This window comes from Colius striatus, chromosome 6 (genome assembly GCF_028858725.1).
Source record: "Colius striatus isolate bColStr4 chromosome 6, bColStr4.1.hap1, whole genome shotgun sequence".
Lineage (NCBI taxonomy): Eukaryota > Metazoa > Chordata > Aves > Coliiformes > Coliidae > Colius > Colius striatus.
In genome coordinates this window covers 44,941,875-44,959,496 of record NC_084764.1, presented here as the reverse complement: position 1 = coordinate 44,959,496, position 17,622 = coordinate 44,941,875, and the positions used below count along the sequence as shown (strand labels likewise).

The 17,622-nt window shown below is 46.3% G+C and overlaps 1 protein-coding gene across 3 annotated transcripts; it reads right to left on the bottom strand.

Moving 5' to 3' along the window:
- Positions 1 to 7,704: 7,704 nt before the first annotated feature.
- Positions 7,705 to 16,771, bottom strand: SLC25A29 (solute carrier family 25 member 29). 3 transcript variants are annotated; one of them, XM_061998314.1, is made up of 4 exons: positions 16,701 to 16,771; positions 15,436 to 15,479; positions 10,653 to 10,736; positions 7,705 to 10,043 (listed from the first exon to the last, which is right to left on the bottom strand). In XM_061998314.1, the coding sequence occupies exons 1-4, from the start codon at positions 16,732 to 16,734 to the stop codon at positions 9,300 to 9,302; spliced, it is 906 nt and encodes a 301-aa protein (XP_061854298.1). In that variant the 5' UTR covers positions 16,735 to 16,771; the 3' UTR covers positions 7,705 to 9,299. The 3 variants fall into 3 exon arrangements, with proteins under 3 accessions (XP_061854298.1, XP_061854299.1, XP_010196328.1); XM_061998315.1 differs by having other exon boundaries at positions 13,394 to 15,479; positions 16,701 to 16,755; XM_010198026.2 differs by lacking the exon at positions 16,701 to 16,771 and adding an exon at positions 13,394 to 13,428 and having other exon boundaries at positions 15,436 to 15,477.
- Positions 16,772 to 17,622: the final 851 nt, after the last annotated feature.

Sequence of the window (17,622 nt, the reverse complement as noted above, 5' to 3'; positions counted from 1 at the left end):
GTTCTAATTGCCCTTACATTTATTTTTTACCAGTGTACATGATGTTGCTTGCACAGAAGTTTGCTTTCCTGTGTCATAAATGTGTTACCCAGTTTGTTGAACTGCAAGGTGAAGAGATTCCTTGGTGGTGTCAGTACTTCATCCTTGAACATGCTCTTGAGACTAAATTGTTTGTCAAACGTTGATTTGAGGATTAACTGAGAACTGAAACTTGTGCTGCCTCTGGTTATGTTGCATCTGGTTACAGAAAGATCCAAAACATTTTCATCTAAGCCTCAAATCAGTAGCATTCAATACACTCCTGAGTGTAAGTAGCAACATTTAGTAGCATGAAAGATCTTGCTTTGTAACTAGTTAATGCCATATTGGGTATGAATAAATACTTGCATTGAGCAGCTTCTGTAAGTTATTTAAGCTTTAAAAGTGTAGTTGGCATATCTTGTTCTCCAAACTTAATGCTTAGTTGATTTCAGAGTTCTGTGGATTTTCAGTGAAGAAGTTACAGGCTTTGGGAGTAACAGCAGAGTTGACTTTGAAAGCCACCAGTGCCAGCCTGCTGTCAGGTTCCTGCGTTACACCACCCATTTGTGAGCAAGTGCAGGTAAGGGCAGTCTAAGGGGTGGTTTTAAAGCTGACAAGAGATTAAGTGCTTACTCATGCTTGTTCTACTGCTGCTTTGACTTTTTTTACATTTCCTATTACCTTATCTACTTTTGAAATGGAAGGAGACAAATTGTGTAGCTGTTACTTCTGGAAATTGCTTTTTCTGGAAGAGGTTGTAGGAGGATCCCAGGTACAGATTGGAAATGCTAAGTGAATGCATTCTCAGTGAAAGGGAATGCAGGGGCCTCAGTTGAACTTGCACTTGATTTCAGTTATCTCCCCCTCGAATTTTGTCATGTTAACAATCAACAAAGCCAAGTGCTAAACACATTCTAACAAGATCAGCTTGTCAGCAGTAACGTGGCTTTCGAGGCAGGCAGAGATCCTTTCCCTCTGCTGGTTTCTCAGTAAGTGAAAAGCAAATGAAACAACAGTTAACAGAAATGGCAATGCTATTGGGGCTTTAAAATACCAGAGGAAAGCTAATCCTTTTGAAGTGCTGGGTGAAGAGGAATGGCAGTGGCAATGATGTTCCTGCTTGGTCACCTCCTGCCCTGAGGTGCTCACACCATATCTCATCATTGGAAAAAATGGGACTGAAGTTTTTCTCCTCAGTGAAGGTGGACAAGCTGTGTGCTGAATAGCATTCTTCCCAAAGTGGTTCCTTAATGCCCTGAAGAAACAGAGTAAAATCAGTGTATTTGTCAGGGTGTGGGAAGTCTAGTCAGCTGTGGCTGTTACTGGTGTGCCTCCTCCAGTTCTCTAATGATGGATGGCACTTTGGAATAATAAGGTTTTCATCTGTACAGCACCTTTCTGAAGCCAGTTAAGAGTGGCTTGAGGAGGGAAGTGTTATTTTTGTCGCCATTAAGCTTGGACTTCATAGTGACTGCACCAGTGCTCCTCTTGATTAAAGCTGTGGAGGAAGGAAAGGTCCTTCAGAAGTCTGGGCGTGTGGCGTGGCATCTAAAGTTGTGTGTTGTGTTTGAACTTTGCAGGCAGGGAGAAAATGAAAGTTGGACTTGGGACCAGTAGCTTTTTCATAGCTGTGTCATGGGAATAGTTAAAAAGCAATACTTTTCTTGGGAAGAGTTAAAAGGTTTCTTAATCAGCCTGATTTTGCAGTCCCAGGACGAAAGAATGAGAGAGGGATGTGAGAAAGAAGGTGCTGAGACCCCACTGTAGAGCACCACAAGCAGAAACATCCATATGGTGATCCAGCACGGAGCAAACAGAGGTGGAAGGTATGTGCCCTGTACTATCTGAGACTCAGTGTTCCTTTTGGAGACATGAACTGGTCTGCTACCAAGCTGCAGAAGGCTAAAGGTGTGAAGGCAGCTTTAGAGCAATGCTGAAATGCAGCCTGGATGGCTACTGAGTTCATCTTGTCAGGTAATTTAGTCAGTGGTCTTCTACTCAATTTCATTCTCTCTGCCTGAAATGAACTTGCTTAGGCAAGGTTGTGTGCTCATAATTGTCCTATATTATCAAGGCAGGTTTGCTCAGGATTGTTTTCAGAGCCTTTGTTTCTCTGGAAGTGGTCTGGAGAGCATGGAATTCCCTTCTGGAGAACACACATCAGATTCAGTATTAAAGTGACTTTTTCAAGTCCTGACTTCCCCTAAAGTAGCAGAACACTATTTTACCATAGGCAAGTGGGTGAGATCACTTAGAGCAACTGGGGGTGTTTTTAAGCTTCAGTTTCAGGGTTTTCTTAAATCTTCTGCTGCTTTTTTCTGACAGAAAAGCTTTAAGATTGGATGCTGGGTGGATGCCTTGTGCTGCCTGTTATGATGTAGATGTTTTGTGAGCTGCTGTTCTCACCAGGTTCCTGTGTAAACTGAAAGCTCTCTTCAGAAGTCTGAAGTTCTGTGGAAGTGTGGATCGATTTTGGGAGGGAGGAATGGAGAGTCTGAGGGGTCCTTGCAGGACTTTGGGATGCTTCTCTTGCCACTTTTCTATTAGGTGTTCCTGTAGGTATCAGTGTGATTTCTCTCTAATTGGGCTGCTATTAGGCAGCCTCTCTCTGTGTCAGTGCTTTATTTTAGTCTGTAGAGATACTCTTGAACAATAGTTTGCCAGGAGATGGCAGTGAATTACCAGTTAGTACAGCGTGACCAGCAGACAGAATAGCCAAGTGTGTGGGGTCCTGTGAGGTCAAGTGTGTGTAGGGTGTCCTGTGGTGCTCAGTAAACCTTGGCAGACTTGGAATGTGCCGGTGTCAAAGAGCATGTTTCCTACACATCACAGAATCAATTCAGCTGGAAGAGAGCTTTAAGCTCATGGAGTGCAGCCTTTGTCCCAGCCCTATCAACCACCAGCCCATTGCCCTCAGTGCAACCCCCACCCAGCTCTGAAACTCCTCCAGGGACGAAGACTCCAGCACCTCCCTGAGAAGCCCATTCCAATGCCTCACAGCCCTGTCAGCCCCTGCCTGGCTACAGCTTCTTTTCAGGTAGTTGTAGAGAGTGAGAAGGTCTCCCCTGAGCCTTCTTTTCTCCAGGCTGAACAGCCCCAGACCCCTCAGCCCTTCCTCAGCTGAGATGTGCTCCAAATCCTTTCCTGGCTTGGCAGCTGCCTCTGGATCCTCTCCAGCACCTCAATGTCCTTCTTGTGGAGAGGGGCCCAAAACTGGACACAGGATTCAAGTGCAGGGGAATGATCAGCTCCCTGCTCCTGCTGACAACACTGTTCGTGATCCAGCCCAGGATGCCCTTGACCTTCTTGCCCACGTGGGCACAATGCTGGCTCAGTTCAGCTGAAGACTCATGTTCAATGCAGAAGAATAGGAGACACAACTCCATGCTGATTTGAGAGTCCTAAGCATACTTGTACATTCATGAGAAGCACCAGCAAGGCAAAGAAGATCAAGACTGTAAAAGCTGTTGAATGTGCCATGGATCATGTATTTTCAGGGGATCCGTACGTCCAGCATTAATATCAAACTTTTTATAAAGAATGTGGAAATCTGATGACACATGGTGTTTATGAATGTGTTTTTAGCTGTAAGTGGCTGTTTTGATTAGCTGATAGACAGGTAAAACACCTCAGCTGCTGCTTCCTAATAACTCTAAGCTGCCCTGAGGCAGTTAGGGCCTGGCTGTTTGACTTCTACTCTTAGTGTTTGTGAGGCCCTTGCAGAGGCTTTGTCAGAATCTTGCATTGCTGCTCTTCAGAGTATCAAAGATCTCAAGTAAACTGGTGCTCTGGAACAGTCCCAGAGTAAAGGTGTGTTTCAGAAGGATGTGGTTTGTGACTAACAGGTATATTTCTGAGATAAATCAAAGCAGGTAAAGACTGAGGCATAAGATGGGGTCCTTGTGAAGCAGTGGGAAATCCACAGCCAAAAAAGCTTGGTGACTAGGTGTGTTCTAATATACTTCAGCTAAAGCTCATCTTGGGAACTGGTTGCAAGACAAATTCTGGTTTATTCCTGGTTTGATTTAAGGGCTCATAGTCAGGTGTCCTTCAGAGCTCCAAGATGCCTGCCAAGGACCTCACTAATATTGCCAACTGCAATTTTGGCTTGCCAAGTTTTTGATTGCCTCACGTGAGGCATCATGCAGCTTATGTTTTGACTTATTTTTCCACACATTTGTTTCTTCTCAGCAAAACAGAAGGCCTTTGGATATAGAATCTTTCAGACTTGAATTATAACTGGTGCTTTGACAGAACCTCCAATGGATTTATATGAATCCAATGACTCCTATAGCCTGAAAGGGTATACAGGTGTTTATGGTTTGGAAGTGGATTGTAAGGGCTGATACAATGGCAGGTCTTCAGGTTTTGCTCTTGTGGGGGTTTTGTTTGTTTTTTCTTATAGTTTCTTCTGGCATAGGGTAGGTGCAGGGGATTTCATCTCATTTGCTTCCAGAGTGTAAGTGAAAATATACAGTCCCTCAGTTATGAACTGGCAGGGAACCAGGTAACTGCCTGGAGGAAAGGAAAGGTAACAGAGCTATTCTTACTTTTACTTCCTCTAATTGCAGTTAAAAAGCAAACTTTATTACTAGCCTATTTGAAAACAACCTGTTGTAGATCCTTAAGTGAAAATCTGTCATTGCACAAGGAAGAAGGTATGTGGCCTGGCTGATTGCAACACTCGAGTAAACCTGCCCTAGGATAAGTCTCTGCTTAAGGCAACTAGATAGAGCTTGGAACAAAAATACTGATATTCTTTCCTATCAACTCCAGCCTGGTCAAATTACTCTAGCAACAGTTCTTCCTGCCTTGCTGCCTTTAGCAAACAGTGCAGACCTCTAGGTGTGTTGTATGGACTGACACATGGGTATGGTTGGAATGGCACAACTCTATTTTACTGGTAGTACAAAACATGGGGGGATTCTTTCAGTAAGAAAAACCAGTTGTAAGGAAGTGCAATAGTGAAGGATACCATGAAGCAATTTAACAGATGTAAAGTTTTATGGCCCTGAAGAGTGTTTTGTAAACATAAGAAACTTGCCTTGTTCCCATCTATAACAATGTGTAGGGTATTACTTTTCACTGTTGGCCTTGCCTTGCTTTCAGTTTATTTATTGATGAAACCATATAGCTTAAAGTCATGTTGTAGGTCACATCAGTTAAAACTGCTGTCAGTTACAGCATATGAAGTCACAGACCCTGCTGATCATTTATTGTACAAGCATCCTCTTTACTTATACCCCCTTAGTTCTTTCTGAGCAGAATTGTTTATTGTTCAGTGGCCTTCAGAGCAGCTCTGCTGATGACTTGTGTGCTGATGACTTGTGTGCTTGCATCTGCTGTTCCTGCAGAGGCTCCTGCCATCAGCTACATCCACGTGCCATCTTCACACACCGCTCAGCCTCTTTCTCACGCTGCATGGACTCGTCCATCTTGGTTTCCCACAGTAAGTAGACAAGCTTTCACTGTGTACCAGACGTATTATTGTGCATAGTATGCCTTAAACCAAGTAGACAAGCTTTTACTGTGTACCAGATGTATTATTGTGCATAGTATGCCTCAAACCTTTTCTTGCCCTTAGTGATAACCATTTTTGTAGTTAGTGAGGACAACAGTGGTACAGTAATTGCAAGCCAGTTGCACTGGGAGGATGGAAATGGCTTATTTTCCTCTGCTTTCCTCCCCTACTGTTGGTGCACATACATAAGTTCCTAAACACTGAAAGCAGCAGTTAGCTTCCTCATGATTTCAAAACCTGTCTCCACTAGGTTTGGCCCAGCAAGTTTTCTGGTTCCCTACTATCTTGCTGTGCCTCCTGGAGTCACATAGTCCCTCAGATTTATCTCCATGGCTAGAGTGTTTGATGTGGCAGGCTGCCTCGGGTAAGCTGCTATTTTCTGCCTGTTTTTCTGGCAGAAGAGGGGTTTAATTACACCTTCTGCTAATGTAACGGTGGTTGGCACACTTCTGAGCTGTAAGTTGTTCTTTAACTATCCACAGATGAAAAGTCTGGCTAACGACAGCTGTTCACACCTGTTTTCCAGCATAACAGTAAATATATTTAATTTGAAAGAACAAACACATCTCTGCAAGGCCAACTTTTAATGTGTGCGTGTCTTAGGAACTTTCCTAGTATGCTAACCTGTCCTGCACTTGCAATGTACAGGTGTCCATGCCTTGAATGTCTTGCTGCTTTTACATGAGCTCTAAAACAACCTCTATGCAGAAAAAGGCAAGGGAGAGGGGACAGTAGGAAAATACTGCTGTGTTACAGTTGCAGACATGATAAATGAATTTCACCCCAGTAATTTTGCTGTGACTTCCCTGAAACTTGGAGGAGTTGTGCCCATGGGCTTTTTTTCCCTGTTGTCACAATTGAGCATATTTGTGGCTGCAACATAGAACAATGGTATGAGCCATCCACTAGCAGGGTGGTCAAAAGGAACAGTAGAGCTCAGGGACTTCATAGTAGGTGAGTTTTGCTTTCAGGGAGTTTTACTTTCTTAATTCCCTTCAGTTGTTGGGGTGTTAATAGAGCATCTCCTACCCAGAATCAGGATGATACTTGATGCTTGTGAGGAGGAGGATCTGGAGAGGTAGAACACAGTTCTGTCTGACTTGACCAAATTGGTTGACATATCAAAACATCTCACAGGAAGAAAATCGTGTTTAAAAAGGCTGTGGCTGTTGGCTAGCTTGATTTACTACTAGTCACACAGATGTCAAGCAACTGACACCAAGCCTGGCTGAAAGCTGGCTGTTACCCTCCTCTCAGGCTTGTTGAGTAGCCTCTGGTGCCTGCTACTGCTTATTTGAGTCCCAGATGTTTTAGGAAATCCTGCAAGTGAAACATCCTGTAGGCCTTTCTGGTCTCAGGTCCCAGTCTTTCAGAGAGACGCTGCTTTTGTATTCCAAGTATCTGTTTCTGTGCCATAGTTCAGTGTTGTTGCTCCTGCTGAGAGAACACAAGGTACTTGACTGGAACTGCTCCTGGTCACGCTTAGTTGGAGAAGTGCTGCCCTTTCCCTTCTCTGATCTAGCAAACCTGTGCTTGACAATGTTTCTTTCAGTCACGTGTATCTACCTTTTAAGAAGGCAGTAGGTGAAGTGACCTCTCGTCAGCAAAGAGAGAAGTCTTTTGCATAGGGCATACACACACCATCCTGCTTTCTCTCTGTGGCTTTTTGTTTGGAATATTGATGCTCTTTGTGGGCTACTTGTGCTGTCTAAAAAACAGCAGCACTTGCTAGAGATGTGCATCTTGGAGCCAAGCATGCTCCTGATTCAGGTGTGAGCAGTGCTCTTGGCAGACCTGGTGCTTCACTCCACGGGGACTCTGGACTTCTGCAGTTGTGCAGCCTCGGTGCTGAGCAGCACTGCTTAAACCAAATCAATGCAGCATATGAAGGATCCAAGCACTCTGTCAGCTATTTGGCTCTAACAAACAGCAGGATTGCTCTCTTAGTACCTCTGTAGTATCTTCAAGTGGGGTACTCACTGAGAAGATCAGTTTGAAGAAACAAGCTCAGGCAACTTCCCTTCTTTATTCCAACGAACTGATACACCCTGACCCAGAGTGAGGCACTGCCCTTCGTGCTGGTGCATGGAAAGCAGATGAACAAGCCTCCTCAGAAGCCAGAAAGCCTTGCAAGCTGCATTCAACACAAGGAAGCATCAGAGTAAAACCAAAGTCAAAAATTTATTCCCTCAATGTCATATACAATCATTTCAGTCTCCTGTACAAAGGGGTAAATGCTCTTTGCTGTGAATTGTTGTGCATGTGCAGCTTAGTAGACAGATTTAACATTCAATTTGAATCTCAATGCAAGTAGGCACTAAAACATCCAACATACCTCCAAGGTATAAAAAGACATACCAGTTTTACAGGTTTCTCCAGCATGTTTTGTTACGGTGCAAAATGCTGGGCAATAAGGTTTCTTTAGAAAAATTGGTATAAATTAAACACATATTGCACTTGTCCCAACCAAAAGTGTAACAAGTTGTATTTACTGAACGCATTTGATAGGTTTTAGAACATTCCTCACACACCTGCAACTCTTCTCCTGGCTATTTGTGCCAAATATGTGTAGCTTTTATTCCAAATCTTAAATAAGTGTTTATTGCTGTGTGAGTAGTGCAACCCCTGCTGAACAGGTGGCTCGAAAGGAAAATCACAGCGGATTGACCTGACGTGAAAGCTCTCCAGAACCATTTTTGGTTTTCTTTCCAGTAGCAATGCAACTCAAAACACAAAGATCAGAGTTGTTTAAATCCCTAATACGAGGGTATCGAACACCGGCCGCTTCAGACACTTACACCCCTATTTTCTGGGAAGGTGTGAAACCCCCAGTTTTAAACACAGACATATTTCTACAGTACTTTAAGCTGCTAAGCTAACCTTGCACCCACAAACATTTAGTGTGATACTACGGGTAAGACTTTGAGTTGTGTGCATCGCTGGCTGCTGCAGGGCGCAAAGCTGCGTTGACTTCAGAGAACAAACTCGACTTGGGCTGAACCTGGCCAATACAATCTCTGCACCCACCAAACGAGGAGGAAGAGGTGAAGGCAAAGAACGTCAGTCTTAACTAGATCTATGTTTCCCTAAATCTGTACAAGCTTTGAGATTTAAAGGAACAAGTGCATACGAGTGCAGATGCTAGCTTTGTGCTTCAGGTATTTATTCAAAGCTGAAAGGTGAGGGAGTAGCTTGGGAACAAATCACTTCTCTTTCAATCTCTTAAGTATGAACAAAATTGCTACGGAACCCACTGATGTATAAAAGCAGAGGGAAAATAAAACACGTGGCTAGCTGAATGCTAGTCCACGTCCTAAACAGTTCAGGGTTACCTGCAAAATGCCTGCAACACTTAATTTCCTCCCCCTGCTTCACCTTAGAGGACTTATCTTTCCTTCAGTTACGTACAAAAAGAGCATTTCTTTTCTGAAAAGGTTTCTGCATTCAACTCAACTCAGTCATGCAGAACATGAGCAGAAGAAAACCTCATTTCTGACACTGTGCCATCCTCCAGATCCTCCTCTGGAGCCGCAACAGCAGCTGCACAACACCTCCTAAAGGCAGGTCCCCACCTTACTTTCTTACTGCCAGACTGAATAAGGCAAGATGCTGCGTGCAAGTAACGAGATGAAGTCCTCCTCTGACACGTTTAGGAATTCTTTCTGGAGATGGCAGAGGTTTACACTGCTTGTGTGGGTCAACATTTAAAAACACCCAACCAGCTGGGCTTTGGATGGGGAGAGCAGACGGGGGAGGTTCACAAACTAGAAGGCTGCTGGATTACTGGACCTGGCTCACATTCACAAAGGTTGTCCTCCGACCTCATATACATTAGGAACACAGTGACAGTGGCAAAGGTGGCTGCATTGACAGGAAAAGCACGGAGCAGCGTGGAAGTCAGACCTCTCGTGAACACCCTCCAGCCTTCTTCATGGTAACTCTTTCTGACACAGTCTAAAATGCCCTTGTACTGTGTAACACCCCCGACTCCGTCGGCCTGCAGCCGGGATTTGATCACGTCCACAGGATAGGTTGAGAGCCAGGACACGATTCCTGACATCCCTCCAGAAAACAGCAGCTTGGGGATAACGTAACTGTCTTCAGCTTCACAGCCTAAATACCTGGTCATGCAGTCATAGGTCAGGAAGTAAAAGCCAAAGCTGGGAGTCTCTCTGATGAAGGTAGAGACCATGCCCCTGTTGATGCCCCTCAGCCCTTCCTTCCGATAGATTTTGATCAAACAGTCCAGAGAATTTTTGTAGTTCTTCATTTTCAGTTTGTATTCACCTGTTCCTTGCAGCTGCATTCTTGTCTTTGCCAGCTCCATGGGGCAGCAGATGACGCACTGGATCGCCCCCGCTGCTGACCCTGCGAGGAACTGGTTCAGAGGAGTGTCCTTCCCCAGAGCGCGAAGCGTGTTCCCTTGCACGCCGAACACCAGCGCGTTAATGAAGGTCAGTCCCATCATTGGCGACCCAATGCCTTTATAGAGTCCAAAAGCCTGGTGGAAGAAGGGAGAAAAACCCCTTTTTAACGGCGGTGTTGGAAGCCTCCTGCCACTGTGCCCTTCTGGCTCTCCCTCGTGCCCTGGCTTTCTAACAGCGGTCAGATGATCAGCACCGTCTTGCCCTGTCATCGTCTCATGGCTGCCTGGGGCACAAACATCTGAACACTCTTAGCAGTACAAACACATAGTTGAACACATCCAGAAAATAATCCAAGTCTCATTCAGAGAAATGAATTTCTGGTACATTTTAGACTTCCCTTTTTAAGTACCTTAAAGACTAAACCCACCCTTTTAGTTCTGGCTGCAAAGCTTCAGCAGAGAAAGCCCTCACCCTTTCCTTTGCTCATTGCTCAGGTTGCTCAGAGCCTTTTAAAAGGAGCAATGCAAATCTCTCATTACCTCATTTAAACAGTCAACTTCAAAATACCGACTTCCAACTTATTCATGGTCTTCATGAAGTTCCTGGCAAACTTGTGGCTACGCTTCCTGCCCTGCAGTCAGGTCAGTGTAACGCTTTTCGTCTTCAACATCTGCAAGGTGGTTTTTAACCAGCTTTCCCACCCTCTCCACACAAAATCAGCAAAGCATTCCTTTTATACTTACAGATTCTTGCTTTATGATGGACTGAAAGCAGTGGAAGGTCCCACGGTAGAGAGGCTTCTCTACATTTTGAACTTGTAGGCGGACCTATAAAAAGTTGTATGAGATACTGATTTGGATGTCAGAAGTGACCTAACTGCTAAACTAGTGTCTTGTACACAGAGCAATGTATATGCAAGAGCACAGGCTGCACACTGCAATGCCATACGTGGCAAATCAATTCAAACCCCTCACAGAGCGTTTTAAGATTCATGTTGGGGGTGAGAGCATGAAGGGAGGAGGATTAGCAGCTTCTTGTGACTATCAGAAAACCAGTATGTGGAAGCAGAACAGGGTACATTGTTGTCTAGAATTTCAGATAGAAGTTTTCCAGTACTGGCTACAATAAATACTTTCTTTAGCTGCCAAGACTCTTCACACTGAGGACCACCTGTACAAGCCTGATAGAGCTTCATAAGAATTTACAAGTCAAGCATGACTGTGAAGGGATGGAATCTCCCCCCTCACAGTGCTTCTGGGTCTGGGACCCTTCACTGAGAGGTGATTTCTTTATTACTACTTTTTTCAGTGGGGAAGGGACCCTTAAGCTGTCTTACTGTGCATAAGGAAAGGAATAAGAAGCCACTTGTCCCTTTAAATGTTAGTCTGGTTTTTTAACCTGCTGAGTGCAAACAACTTGTGAGGCTGTGGCTGTTTCAGCCCTTTAAGGTCAGCTTCAGTCAGCTTCACTGAAACTGGGTGTTAGGAGATGGGCCTTTTTCCTGATGTTTTTTTAACCTTTGATGGGAAAGTTCAATTCTGCTTTTTCCTGCTAATTTGTCCTCAGCACACTCAAAGCTGCCTCTTGCATGCAAAGCCGTACGCTGCAATAAACTCTATGAACTGGCTTCATGGGACTGGTAAAGTTACAAATCTGTATTTCATCTCCAGCAAGGAGTGCTTCAGTGTTTCCTAGAAAAGGTGTTTGTCAACCACTTAGTGCTGCTGCTGCAACTCCAGAACAAAACCCTTCAAGACTGTTATTCTGAACAAAAGATTTGAGGGGTTGTGGAGGCTCCTTCCTTGGAGGGCTTCAAGACCCACCTGGACGTGTTCCTGTGTGACCTGATCTAGGTGACCCTGCTTCTGCAGGGGGGCTGGACTGGATGAGCTCTAAAGGTCCCTTCCAACCCCACCATTCTGTGATTTGATGATTCTCTCATGTGTGTGAAAGATTCCCGACTTTAAAATCTTTTTATCATTGTTTGCCTGAAGTAATAACAGATAATACTAATGCTGATACCCCTGTGACAACAGATACCACTTCAGCAACGACAGGCCTGTAAGGTGTGGGCCTAGAAAAGGATTTGGGGTCGTGGGTTTGTCAAAATCCTGTATTTAGGTGAGCTTTAAGGCAAAATAGACATTGTTTGCAGCTTCCATATTTTTGTTAATGTTCCTACAACATGTCACTTTGTTTTATAAACCAACACTTTAGTTTTCAGTGTCTTTTTAGCATGTTAGTGTGTGCTGGCCATACTGGGAGGCTGAAACTACCTCAGGTCTTCCCAGATGGAACAGGGTTTCAAAACAGCTGGGCATTAAAAGTAGGCTTATGGTAGCATTCAAAGAAAAGAAGTCCTTTGTCCCTACAAAGTTACTACACTTTGTTACTGATGTTTGCAGGGTAGGCAGATTGTTAATTTTTAAAACTGCTCAAGGAGCAGATCCACAAGCTAAGTCATGAATCTTAACAAGCTGTCAGATTGCACAAAAGGAAGGGTTTGCTCCATTTATAGTTTACTGCTATTGTTTCAAACCCTGCCTGTGAAGTCAGGGGACTTTCCCATGTGCAGGCTTTGGGAGAACTGCAGCTTAGGAACCTCCTTTAACTTTCTATAGGCTTATCTTCTGTGTTCTGTCTGTAAGTTGACTTTCCAAGTGGCATACAGCTCCCACTACTTTTTGTCTCAACAGTTTGTGAAGTATTGACCAAAAAGGAATGAAAACCAGCTCTTTGGTGTGAGCACAGCGATGGCCACAGCAGGATCTCTGCACTAGCAAACTGCCAGGTAAGGCAATGAATGCCCATGAAGCTTTAACTCAGGAGTATTTCATGAGTATTAACACCATAAAGCATTATAAAGCTCTTTATAAAGTGTTTCTAAAGCATTATACAGCTCCTTAGAGTCTACAGCTGAAGGAAAGGTGAATCATGTGCAAAGTTTAACCTTCTAGTCATTGACCAGTATTCTTGCTTCCTTCTTATTTGGAGCCTCTGTTACTTAAGGTTTGGGGTCCAATAGCAGCACACTGTAATTTCACATCACTAAATACATGCCTAAAAGTGCTCAAGACTAAGCAAAAACACCCCAAACCGTCGCACCCCCAAACCAGTCCAAACGTTTAACAACGTGTGAAACGAGTGATTTTGAAGTGTTTGAGCAATGAAAGTGCCCTCCAAGGACATGTAGTGAATAAGACCTCAACAAACAGTATGCCTGAGGTTGTTTCAGAGGCCCTGTGTAAGTGTATTTACCAGAAGGAAGGTTCAGAACAAGACTTTACATTAAAAAAAAAGAGGACCAAAAAGGATATTTAAACCCCACTCCCTCCCTGCCATAGCTGTAGAAGAGGGACACAGCAGTTTAAAACCAAAAAGGGAAAAAGCTTCTTAAGTCTCTTAGGGTCTTTATTTGAACTAAAACATTGGGGAATAAATGAAGACTGAGAGAAACAGAAGTGTTCACCTGGGCTATACTTACTAGGTAACTCTCCCGTGATGAGGCTTATCTGTCATCTACAACAAAGTAACACTTTTGCTGTTAATGAAGACAGCCCCTAGCTCAGAAAGTAAAGGCAGTTAAAAGCAAAAAAGCAATTGTATACATTACATCAACAAACCAGGGACAAGGAGCTTGCCAGTTCTGAGACCAGCTCAGCTGGGCGTTTCACAGAGTGACTTCAGCGGCTCAATCTCTCCCTGTGTGTCCCACGATCCCCCTCCCCGCTTTGGGAAACGTGACCACTGCCCAAAAAAACAGAGCTTAAATGCCAAGACAGAAGGCAAATTCTGGCTTGTCTAAGCAGCTTTCCCATTGTTCAGTTACATTATAAACTTACAGTCTAAGGTGACTACCAGCCTAGTCCTTTAAACACTGCAGAACTATAAAGAGAGTTAATTCTTAACACATGTACATACACAACATGTTATGCAATGGCTTGGTTTGTTTTTTAAAGGCTAGTTACAGGGTTAGTTTTCCCCACGTTCTGTGGTGAGTCTGCAGCTCATAACACAAACATTAGTATTGTCTCTGACAAAAAAAAAAAAACATAGAGAAATGCTTATAGTACCTTCTAATGGGTGTGAAAATACCCTGTGCCACACAGGAGACAAAGCTATCCAGAAACAAAGTAAAGCAAGATACTTGTTCTAAAGCCAACACATCTCTTGCATTAATGCATCTGCAAGAACTGCTGTGGGAGCCTCAGTTTTTGCAGACAAATGTTTAGTTCCATGCACTAGAAGCTGTTCCACTTTAAAACAAATGGCTAACTTCAGTCTGAGCACTGAATTTTAGCAGTTTTGCTGGCTTTGGTGAAATGACCCCTCACCTTCAGTTCAGCATGTAAGACTTGGCAGGATGGGGGGTGAGAGGGGAAAATGACAGCTGGCCCTGCACCACTGTAACAAAACATGCAAGTCTGGGTAATACCATTCCAGAAAATACATACTAGAACTCAACCCAACTACTTAACAGCCAAATTCACCACCCTCTGAGAAACATATGTGTGGATTTGACTGTTTCAGCAGCTTGCATGTGACTGGCAAGGCCTGATATCCACTAGCTGGGAAAATCTGTACTGAATTAACCACGTGCTAGAACACAGAGTCTGGGGGTGAGCTCAGTAACACTATCAGCTCCTTGCATATCTAAATTGAGCAAGGTAGAGGTGTTCCAAATATAGCTCTAGCGGGTGGCACGCTGTCTGCTGCAGTCAAGTGATCTGCTCTGGTAACGTAGCAGGGAATATATTGGCACCCCTTCTTCTATTCTTCCAGTGCAAGGCTGGATAAGGCTGCCAAAAAGCAACTGGAGTTGCCATCCCATTCTGAAAAAAATGGGCTTAGGCCCCGGGGGTCCTGGCTGAAGGGTCCTCCAGGAGATTTCAGATCCTATCTTTGAAGTGGCTCCCCTTGGTATGCATAACACATCCAGCTAACAGATGTCAGGAAAGCAGTTTGAGCTTGGATAGATCTAAAAATATAGAATAATGCTTAAAAGGGAAGGAAAAAGCCCCCAGACAGGCTTCGTGCCGTGGGGTTTTACCCACTTACACCCCTTTGGCTAGTGTAACAAACGAATGCTTGAGGAGTAAGCAGCAGAGCTTGAGGGGAAAACAAACCAGAAGTTGTCAGGCTGGTAATGACATGGGTTTGAGTTACAAACACAGGGAGAGGCAGTTTCAGCAGTTAATGATGAACAGCTGCAGGGAAGCGAGTTTAGAACAAAACTGTCACATGGAAGATGGTATTTTCAAATAGAAACATCAGCACTGATGGACTTGCAGTTTAGGCCAATGTTTGTCATGTTACTGGGCTGAATCATACATGCAAAGAATGTTTTCACTTCTCAAGAGATGGAGACTGCAAACCTCTAAGTGGTGGCTGAGGAGGCCAGCTCCAAGCTTTCCAGCACAGCTTTGTGCTCCTACAGTGCCTGGGGATTCTTTTGTTCTTCCTCCCCTGCTCCTTGGAAAAACTTTCTTGCTACCTAGAGGCAAAAGTATTTCATAACCAACCCACCTTAACAGTGTCAAATGGGTGTCCTACCAGCACTCCAGCAGCACCTGAAACAAAACAAATGCCATGGTGATGCCTCACGGTTTTCTTCCTGCTTCTCGGGCAACTGTGGCTCCCAGCCTGAGGTGTAAGTACACAGGGTTACTGGTGGGCCAGCTGAAGAGCACCCTAGCAGTTCAGATGATGAGAGAGCTCCAGTTCAAGCCTCCAGGCTAGTGCTGGGAGCCTTTGAGCCCAGACATGGGAGGTGTGTGCCTGCAGAGCGTGCCAAATCATGGGGGATGTTCAGCAGTGATTCAGCCCAGTCTCTGCCTAAGGCAAGCCCAGTTGGGCAGAAGCTGCAGATTTTCTCCAAAGCATAATATTTCATGTCCATGCCACTCCGTGGAAGCACAGAAAACCTGGAAGAAAAGCCCTGCTTTCTGCCTGCAGTATTTCCAGATGTGCTGGCAGCACCTGCAGCAGGACCATGCATCACCAGAAACACAGGGCTGTCGGTTACAGCACCTACTCTGAATGTTTGTTTGGCACCGAGAAACACAAGCACTGGCTGAAGGATCCTCTGTCCCTAATTGTGTGGACTGAAACTGCAAGTTCAGTCCTTTTATGACCTTAGATTTGCAGAAAGATCCCACTCCTCCCTCTTCCCCAGATGATGTGGCAGGAATAGAAAGCCCACTCCAGGATGGAGTAGTCCAGGTTGTTCCAGGCCAGCGTGGCACTAAGACAGCCCAAGTCACAAAAATAGCGATGTGCCCTGTGTTCAGCACAAAAAGGCCGGTGGCACTGGGATCAAGTCAGAGAGAAGCTGCAACCCCCCCCCCTCCAAAACCCACCCAAACCTAAGAAGCCCTTTCTTTGCGAGGTTGGCAAGGAGAACAGCAAACCAAACGGCTGAAAAGATGCGAGGATAAGTGTCCTGAATAGAATCGAACTGGTATAAACAGGAGGGAGGCCGTAGGCTGATGCGGCGGGAGGCGCCGGCTGAGCAGGCGTGTGCGCTCCCCTCCGCGCGTCACATCTCCCCGCTGCCTGGATCCCCGGGCCGGAGGGCTCCGGAGGTCGCAGCCCCCGCTCCCGGACCCTTCGGGCTCTTTCCCCTGCGCTGCGGCGCGGACAGCACCCCGCGACCCCCGGGGAGCACCCCGCGCCCTCCCCCCGCTCCGCGCCGCCCCATCCCCCGCCACCCCCGAGAGACCCCCGCTCCCCTGTATTCTTTTAACCCCTTCCCCCGTCTCTCCCCCTCGTTGGCAGCCGCCGCCGCTCACCGCCGACGCATCCTGCGAGGAAATCCAGCGCCATGCCGCCGCCGCGCCGCCGCCGCGCCCCGCTTTTACCGCCGCCGGGGGGCCGGGCCACCGGGCAACTCCCCCCCGGCGCCCGCAGCCACTGGCGGCGCGGCCCGGGCGGCTCCGGCCAAAGGGCGGGACGGGGACACATGGGGGGGCTGCGGAAGGGGCAGCGGGGAGCTGCGGCTCCGCCTCCCCCCTAAGCCTGCCCCCTCCCTCCCACCTCTGTCTGTGCGGCTGCATCTGAAGCGTTCGGCGGAACAGGGGAAAAGCAACCACAGAGATGCCGGCGGCTGCGCCCGGCGTGGTTCGGGGGAAAGGGCGGAGCGTCCCTCCTGCACGGCGGCGGGGGCCCCGGGGTTGTCTGGGGGGGCGAGGGGCGTGTGGCGTGCTGCGGGAGCATCCCTGAGCGCCGGCGGGGAAGGCTGCGGAGCTGCTGTGGGGCTGTGGAGGGAGCGCGTCCTCTTAATTGGGGTGCAGGTTAGGGAGGTGCTGCTGCCCCTCCGCTCTGCCCTGGGGAGGCCTCAGCTGGAGTCCTGTGTCCAGCGCTGGGCTTCCCAGCTCCAGAGGGACAGGGAACTGCTGGAGAGAGGCCAGTGCAGGGCCAGCAAGATGCTCAGGGGACTGGAGCATCTTCCTGATGAGGAAAGGCTGCGGGACCTGGGGCTGTTTAGTCTGGAGAAGGCTGAGGGGGATCTCATTGACAGTTACAAATGTCTCAACAGTGGGTGTCAGGAGGTTGGGACAGCACTTTTTTCCATTATATCTAGCAACAGGACAAGGGGTGATGGGATGAAGCTGGAACACAAACAGTTCCATTTAAACATAAGGAAAAACTGTTTCAGTGTGGGGTGAGGGAGCCCCTGGCCCAGGCTGCCCAGGGAGGGTGTGGAGGCTCCTT

What these genes read in the sequence shown, in the direction of transcription:
- SLC25A29 (XM_061998314.1), bottom strand. Translation starts at nt 16,734, where the DNA reads ATGGCGCTGGATTTCCTCGCAGGATGCGTCGGCG. An exon ending in CCTCGCAGGATGCGTCGGCG is followed by an intron (nt 15,480 to 16,700) that starts GTGAGCGGCGGC and finishes GTTTTGTTTCAG; the next exon opens with GTGCTGCTGGAGTGCTGGTA. An exon ending in ACCCATTTGACACTGTTAAG is followed by an intron (nt 10,737 to 15,435) that starts GTGGGTTGGTTA and finishes AACTTTTTATAG; the next exon opens with GTCCGCCTACAAGTTCAAAA.